The 8,754-nt window shown below is 43.2% G+C and overlaps 1 protein-coding gene across 8 annotated transcripts in view; it reads right to left on the reverse strand.

The window, feature by feature from the left end:
- GRIN3A (glutamate ionotropic receptor NMDA type subunit 3A) overlaps positions 1-7,313 on the reverse strand; it is a 156,103-nt gene extending 148,790 nt beyond the window's left edge. For 6 of the 8 annotated variants that reach the window (XR_014824944.1, XM_021066896.2, XM_084991559.1 and 3 more), the window contains exon 1: positions 5,960-7,313. Coding sequence is in view for 7 of the 8 variants with exons in the window: in XM_021066896.2 (XP_020922555.2) it covers positions 5,960-6,658 (699 nt within the window). In the remaining variant the exon portion in view is untranslated. The remainder of the gene's footprint in view (positions 1-5,959) is intronic. The other 2 variants (XM_021066903.2, XM_084991579.1) reach the window with 1 other exon arrangement.
- Positions 7,314-8,754: the final 1,441 nt, after the last annotated feature.

Genomic DNA, 8,754 nt, shown 5'->3' on the forward strand with positions numbered 1-8,754 from the left:
CTTCAGATTCAGGAGATCTGAAAGTCTAGCTGAGGTGTTAGAATGGGGGATGGGAGTAGACAGCTGGTTTACTCCTTGCCTACCTTCCCTCATTGCTCTCTTCTCCCACCATCCCATATAAGAAAGATCAGAGAAAGAAATGAGTGGCTAAAGACTTCCATCAGTTTGTTATCCATGCATTCGCTCAAAAAGCTATGCGGCAGATTCTGAGATGCTCTTTCTTCTTGCCTACTTTTATAGATTCCACATCTCATTTCTAGTGCTGTACTGCTTCTCTACTCTTTTGTGTATGTGAGTGGTGGAAGCTAGAGAAGGCAGGAGAAAAGACAATGAGATTCTCATCTCTACACTTAGTATGGCCACTCAAGTGTACAATGTCTTGGTATGAGAGCCCTGCATAGTTGCCTAGGCACTGATACTCAAAGTAGCTGGTCTGCAAACTCTTATCTTTCCAAGATAAGGATCTTGGGCCAGTATGAATCGACACACTGCTTTCTTCATCAAGAAAGACTTGACAGTGAAAATAACGTCAGATAAGCCAGTGTGCTTAGTGGTGTGGTAGGTGGAGCTGGGGTAGAGGGGTTAGACTGTGTGACGGGAGTCTCATGAGGGATCTAAAGTTTGCCTATAGGAGAAACTTAAAACCAATGTGAGAAACCAACATTTCTGAAAAACCTTACACATCTTATTGAAGCTTCTATGGCAATACTGAAGGCTCTAGAAACTGTATTGATCATGTGCATTGATAAAAATTTGCTATTGGAAATTCCTGCTGTGGTGCAGTGGGTTAAGATTCCAGCTGCAGCAGCCTGGGTCACTTTTGAGCTGTACACTGTGGGTTAAAGGATCCAGCATTGCCCAGCTGTGGTGTAGGCTGCAGCTGCAGCTCAGATGCAATCCCTAGCCTGGGAACATATGCCACAGGTGCAGTCACAAAAAAGGAAAAAAACTTTGCCATTGGTATAGCAACAGTGGCATATCTTCTAATCCTAAGCAAGGGTACAAGCTACTTAGGAACATAAGTCTTTTGGGGGTGGTGGTGTTAAACCTACTTTCCTTTTTTTTTTTTAAGAGAAAGAAAATGAAGGATTGGATAATGAGTAAGGTGGAAGATGAAGGCAAGTTATACTGTGAATCACATCCTACTTTGATTAGTAACAACCAATGAAGAGTTAATGGTGAATTAGGACTTGGATGATTCTTATCTGATCAAAACCAGCACCTCTCTACAAGTTATTTGGCTATCAATTTTTCCAAAGAACTTCACTTTCTTATTTGATTCACACAACAACTCTGTCAAATTGGTAAAATAACTTTCCTTTGACCGACAAGCATAGATGCTCAGAGATAGAGGAACTTCCCTAAAATTCCATGGCCAGTGAGAGGTAGAGGTATATTGTCTTTTGAGTACAATTTAATATGCCTTCTATTATATTCTGCTTGTTTAACCGACATGATTGGAATTTGACAGGAGGTATTCAGGAAATAAAATCGAATGGTATTCCCAGGTGAAACCATTGGGGGAGGGAGCTTTTGGGAGGGTAGGAATAACATATACACCCTCCTGTATAAAATAGATGATCAACAAGAAACTACTGTATAGCACAGGAAAATATGGAAAAAAAGAATGGATATATTTATATGTACAACTGATTCACTTTCCTGTACACCTAAAACTAATACATAAGTCAGCTATACTCCAAAAAAATGTTTTTAAAAATGATCAACATAGTAAAAAAAACCAAAAACCAAAAAACCAAAAAACAAAAAACAAAAAAACCCAAAAACTAATGGTACAAAACCCAAAGTCCTTCTGCCACACCAGAAGATAAAACACTAAGGAATTAGACAGTGAAACTCATCTTCAAATGATTCCATCATAAGTTAACTCCAAGATGTAAGAGCCATGATCAAGATCCAAGATTCTCTATGACTGCTCTACAGCAGACACATAGAAAGAGGGGTGAAACTGATTAACTGCCCCATGAATGGTGTCTCTTAGTCTCTTCTATTCTATTTATCTAGAAAAGTAAGGGCTGTTACAACAAAATCCCTGAATTAAAAATAAAAACTTCCAACTTAATCCCAGGTCCCTGTTCTTCCAGAGAAACCTATAAAAGATCACTGCTAAGGAAAGCTTTGCATCACTTGACATTTAATTTGAAATAATTTATCTTCAAGTCAGCCACAATTAGGTGCTACTACCAGCCATTCATTATGAACTGAAGAAGAATACATTTCCCCTAGAGAAGAGAGAATGGTGCCTTGCATGGAGTAAGTCAAGGAAAACTAACACAGTTGAGAGCAGATGTTTTAGAAACAAGTGTCCTTTACTTGTTCCCTCATGAGGCACGTAAGTTATGTATGACATTGTTTTGCCCCCCTGGACCATGCAAAAGTGGCACCATGCTAGCCAAATTCTAATAAACAGAATTCAGTACTTAGCCCTATATTATAAAAATGGACCATCTAAAACACAATTCCAAGGAAATAAACATCTATTAATTAGGTAGCATATATGGCTCACGAGACAGGCAAACTGTGGATGGTACATTCAACAAGAGATGAAAATAGTAGTGCAGTTTTTAATTGCATAGGTTTGATTCTAAGCCAATTATATTACTCCATTAATTCTGCCTAATGAAATGGATATGGAATTAACATGAGATATATATTTTAAAAAGAAATATATATCTGTCATTACCTCAGCAGGTAAATTTTGAGGTGCTAAAATTGAAAAAGTATGTGAAGAGAAACAAAGAGCTGTAAGAACTTATTGTAACTTAAATGTAACTAATTCCATGTGCAGCATCATTATTTGAAGATCATGGGAAAAGAATTTAGAACTATGAAGGGATCATTTTGATAAAATGAGTTGGCCTCAAGTGTGGGGGTTTGGGTGTGATAAAGTCAGAATTGTGGGGGTGGAAGCATGCTTTGACCTTTTCCTATGTGTTATGTGGCATTAAGCATTTATTAGGTAGTGATAATACACATATGGTTTCCAAAAGTAGGTAGCTAACTCTTACTTTTAATGCATCTCCCTGTTTTAAGGAAGCTGGTTTCTTCCAAGCTGATGAACCTATGTGCTTATGTTTAGAATAAATAGTATCCTGAAATAAAGCTATGCTATTCTCAGGAATGAATAGTATCCTGAAATAAAGCTATGCTATTCTCAGGAATGAATAGTATCCTGAAATAAAGCTATGCTATTCTCAGGAATAAATAGTATCCTGAAATAAAGCTATGCTATTCTCAGGGGTTTGGCCATTTCACTGGTATTTCTTTCCATTCAGGAGTTGTAGCAGAGTGCTATCAAAACCATTCTTTAGATATTAAAGGTTTCATATGAAAGAAATCAGTCGCCCAAAAGAAAGTGGGAGAAAACATTATTGCTGCTCCTTCTCTAAAATTAATTTTGATTTGTCTGATTGTGTGGACAAGTTCACTCTCTTCTAGAATCCTTTATTCAGGCACTGGTGCAATCAACAAATTAGGTCACTGGGCAGTAGACTCCAATGAGGACAGTGGCTAAATGAAGTCAATTTTACTTAATGTGTAAAACGACTTTGTCATTCTTTTATATTTAGAAAGTTAAAAAAAAATCACATCATTGTATTAGATAAAGGTCCACTTTTCAGGGGGAAGCCAGGGAAAGATCAGTTATTATTTTTGCTGAAAGCAGAGGGTGGTTATATGCTAAAATTACATATTACAGTGACTTGGCATTGAGCTGGACATTTTTAATAAAGAACATTATAGAATGACATTTAAATTATATACTAAAGCAAAGACAGGTTAGATGTGTTTGAATTTAAAATATGAAGATAAATGAAAGAAAATGTCCTCAGGTGGCCAAACCAGACCTGAGTTAATAATCTCTTCCTTTCAAGATGTGTGCCATGAAAGTAGTATTGACAACGATGATTTAAAATACACTTCTGAGAGTTCCCTGGTGGCCTAGCAGCTAAGGCTCTGGCATTGTCATTGCTATGCCTGGGGTCACTGCTGTGGCTTGGATTTGATCCATGACTCGGGAACTTCTTTGTGCAGTGGGCGTGGACAAAAATAAAGTAAAATAACTTCTGAATGAAATATAGAAGTAACTATGCTTGGTAGAGTATTTTATTGTCAGCTTGCACGGGTTGTCCCTAGAGAACTCTTTTCCCTCCAGGGGTCCTAAAACTATGAGGTCCACTGATTCTTTATGCTACTTCATGGCTTCTCTGGTCCCCTTGTTGTAATGTGCTGTATACAACAAAAATTCATCATGGAACATAGACAATTTCACTTCTAACTAAGGTCACTAATGGGGGAGGGGGGTGGATTCTTGCTAATTCTCTTGCCAAACAATCTACAAATGGAAAGGAGTCTGGAGACTGTGAACACTATTGGCAGGTATGAAGTATTAGGTAATAAGGAAGCAATGATGAGAAACAAGTGATGCTGACTCTTGCATTTGTTAGATCCAATTCTGCATATATATTAATAATGATGCACCCTATGGATGCAATTTCATGTTTATAACACCCTGGCCACTGGCAGTATTGTGCACCTGTGTTTTCCATGCCTTCCCATCTGCTGCCTGCAGTCATTCAGATTCAGGTGACGGAAATATTTTAGATAAAAGTTAATTAGCCTGCACTCTGCAGATCAAATCTCTACAGTTCAGAATTAAATAGGAATCTTCTGGGAAACTGGTGGAAGTGGCCTGAGTCTGCCCTTCCTAAGATTAAAAATGTAAGATTTTTTTTTTTCTAGAAAAAGAAGCCTTTAGTACTCTCTTCATATGCATAGATTTGATCAAACTTTTCTCATGTATTTGCTCTTACTCATTTTATTTTTATCTCTATTTGTACTAAAATTGCAATAAGAGATTAGAAGTATTTTTTTCCAGCTGAAGTGATAGTGAAAGTAATATAGAGTTAGAAATTCTTTGGACTCTTCTACAAGTATACAGACCAATGTTGACCAAACCCCAGAACTTCCCTTAGTTTCTCAGCTCTAAAATGAGAGCAATACCAATTACCTATTTGTTTCATAAATACTTTGTAGAAAGCTTAATTAAGCTTGATATTTTGATAAAAAATAATGTACAAAATGCAGAAAACCCATATTCCTAAAAGGATCCCGCCCTCTTAAATATTTATCATTACATACATATACATAAAATACATACATTTTTTTAACCCATAGGAAGCTAAATCATTAGTCTTTTTTCTTTATTCCTGTACAGTTGGAGCAGAAATGGGCTGACTCAACTAAATATAGCCAGTCTCTGAACCCACATCACATAGAGAAAGTAGGGACAAAGAAAAATCCCGAGTCCTCCCATCCATTTATAAGGTATCAGATAAAATTTCTAAGGCATTCCAATATCCAAGACTAATTAACCACTCTACCTATTACTTCTGTTCTAACTGCACATTGCCTGTTTACTCAAAGGAATTCAAAGAGAATTATTTTCTTTCTTATGCTATCGCCTAAAGCTCAGGGACACCTTCTAAATAAGTCAGAGAGGTCAGGTGCTCTTTCCAACAGGTGTTTTGAGAGCTCCTCACTGCAAAGACTCCAATAATCTGGGACCTTCTTTGCCCATCCCCCGCGCTAGTCATTAGAACCTCCTGCAGACTTCTACTTCCGTCGGGTAACCAATAGGTTTCTCTCTGCTGGTCAAAACGTGAAGAGTTTTTTCGCTTATTCTCCCCACTTCCTTCCTTCCATCTGATACCTCTACCTCTCATTTTATTTCCATCTGCTCTTTAAATTGTTTTATTTCATTTCTACTGAGATCCTTCTACCTATCACCAACGGATGTGGCCCGATCCGATCCTTAAACAATACCTAAGTTGTGATGTCCAGCGTCCTTCAAGTCTTCACCGATGCTCGCCCTCCCTCGCTCTACCCTCCCCGCCCCCAGCGGCGCCCAGCTCCCCTCTGCGCGCCAGACTCCTCTCACCTGACTCTCCCGCGGAAACTCCTGGCGCACGATGCTTATAACTGGAATGTGTAGAACGGAGCTGACCAAGTCGAGCTCCATCATCTCGCCCAGGCTCTGAGGGAAGGCGAGCAGCGCGGATACCCCTTGCACCACCACGGTGTGGCACACGCTCTGCAGAAAGGAGAAAGGGTCACTGCTCCACGGCGAGCTAGGGGAAGAGAAGGGCAAGAGCGGCAAATCGCCCAGGCCCGCCTCGATGGCCATCACTACTTCCAAAGACAGGTTGTAGGGCAGGAGCCCTTCCACTCGGTTCAGGTTGTCCACAGCGAAGAGGAGGGCGTCCCGAGGCCACAGGGTCTCGGCCCCGGCGCCCCCTCCGAGCTTTCGGGCGCCCGGTGGCCCCCGACCATGCAGGGCGCTCCCCAACCAGCGTGCGCCCGGCGAGGGCGCTGGGGGCCGCCAAGTCCCTGGCTGGGGTTCATCTCTCTGGGCGCCTGTCCGGCTACTGTCGGGGATGCGTCTGGCTGCGCGGGGGGCCGTGGTCCAGGGCTGCAAGTGCACGGCGCCCACCCTTACCGCGTGTCCGATGCGCTTGAGGATCTGGCAGGGTTGTGGGTGCGAGGAGGAGCCGGGCACCCCGGCCAGCACCAGTGCGCAGGGCGGCGGCAGCAGCAGACAGACCCTGCTCAGCAACCACCACAAACTCAGTCTCCTCATTACTGAGACCCGCAGGGAGAAAGCGCGCCCCCTCCTGCGCCTGGCTCGCCCCCCTGCAGCAGCTGCCTAAGGTCTCCGCCCCCAGGTCCCGCGTGCAGCTCACTCCGCGCGGCGAAGCGGTCCCAAGAGCTAGAGCTTACTCAGGGCCATCCAAGTTGGAGCCTAGCGCGCCCTCGGCAGTCTCGGAACCCAGTCCCACGTCCCTCCGCCTCGCATCCCCTGCCCGCCCGGTCCCCTTGCGGAGCAGGGCGGGCGGGCGGCGGTGGTCACCCGCGGCTTGGGCGCCCGTTCCCTTTCCGCCCCATACGCAGGGCTGGCTGCTCGGGCACTGCGTCCGGCTCCTCTGGGAGGTTGGGCAGAGAAGCAGCTGGGATTTCTAGGGGGCAACAATGACCGAGGAGGCAAGGCGCTCACTTGGATTCTTGTCTCTTTCTTTTTCACCCACTTCTTTCTTTGGGGTCGCTCAGGAGAAAGCGTTCACGCCAGGGGTGCGGAAAAGCAGCCAAATCCTTGTTCCACCGTCGGTCACCTTCTCGCGGGCTCCCCCAGCGCTGTCTTCATTTTTCTTCTTCCTTCGCTACTTCCTCTCTTCCTTTCTTTCATCCTCTTTCCACCCAGTCGCCGCCGCTGGCTTCCTCAGAGGAGCGACGCGACTGGCCAGCAAAGGGTGGTTCTGCTCCGAGCGCAAAGTTCCCCCCGCCTCAGCTGGCGCCTCCCTGTTGCTGAGCCCTGGCGCCAGGCTGTCGCTTGGCTGCGCTAAACGCCCACTGATGGAGAGATTCCCGGGTGGCGCTTCTCGAGCCCCTGGCAAGTCCTCTCCTCTCAAAGGCTAGGAGTGGTAGTTGGCAAAATTTCTTGCGACCTAAGAGGGCCATCACTCTGAGCCGCGGAGAATTCTCAATTCGGAGTTGCGCCTGAGGAATCTGAAATCCGGCGGCTCACTGGGATAGGTTCAAAGAGGCTGTGACTTTAAGGAAGCTTCCCTTCTATGTCTTTAAAGGTTTTTCTAGTTGAGAGCAATAAAGCAAGAATCGTTGACACGTTTAATCTCCTTAGCTACCTGCTCTCTGGCACGTGGGCCATGGGTTTTTTGTTTTGTTTTTTAAGCATCCCTATTTTGGGATTCTCAAAATTAAAACAGTGATTTCGAAGCAATTATTTCATCAAGAAATGAAAGAGATTTAAAATGCTTTGAAAGTATACTTTCAAGCACAGTCAACAGCGGTTTTTAGTTTAGACCAGGAGTGCCCAGATGACAGTTGCTAGCAAGTTCTTTCATTTGTATGGTAATACAGTGAGGTCAGTGGGTTCTGATTTGATCCTTTTCTCCATGATCTGAACAATCTGAAGTTGGAAGAAGGGGGTGAAGAGTAGGATTGTGGTTTCCAGGCATACAGTAGATTTATTTTCTTTTATGCATAGTATCAATTAGAAGGATAATAGAAGAGATATCCATGGGGCAGAGCACACACCAGATCAGGGGTTCTGAATTTCAATAACACTTCCAGAGAACCATGACCTTGGCAATTTTATCTGACCTTGCCATGCTGTTTGGATCTGCTAAATCATTATGCAAATACAGCTAGCTTTTAACTCTGGGGAGTTGTTTTGATTCAGAAGCTAAAGTTTCCATCTTGCTTTAAATCCTTGGGAAGAAGAGTCTCTAGCTAAAGAAAATTCCCAAGAAGTTTGCAAATCAAATGCTGTTTCCCTCAGCATAGATCTTGAAAGTCATCTCAGAGCTAACTTTAACCTGCCATTCAAAATAATTTTTGCAAAACTGGGGTGCCAGAGACTTTTCTCCCATGAGGGAAAAGTGGAAATTATAGTAGAGTCTGAACCAGAAGGGAAGGATTCTTCCTGAGGCCCTAAAGAGTCTTCCTTGCATGGGATGTTGGAACTTTCCTCTTGCTCCAGATGTTTCCATTGATTGGGATCTGAATAAGAAACGTTACATAATTTTGGGGTCATTGCCTTACAGGAAGACCGGGAATCAATTAACTGTGTAGTACGGAGGTGTGTTTGTCTTTGGAAGAGTGTTTATGCCCTGAGGGGTATAACATTCCAGATTATGACTATGCCCTAGAGTGATTATC

This window comes from Sus scrofa, chromosome 1 (assembly GCF_054392235.1).
Source record: "Sus scrofa isolate SSC_HxYL_T2T_F1_AM1 chromosome 1, Sscrofa_HxYL_maternal_Yorkshire_Landrace_v2.0, whole genome shotgun sequence".
NCBI classification, from domain to species: Eukaryota; Metazoa; Chordata; class Mammalia; order Artiodactyla; family Suidae; genus Sus; species Sus scrofa.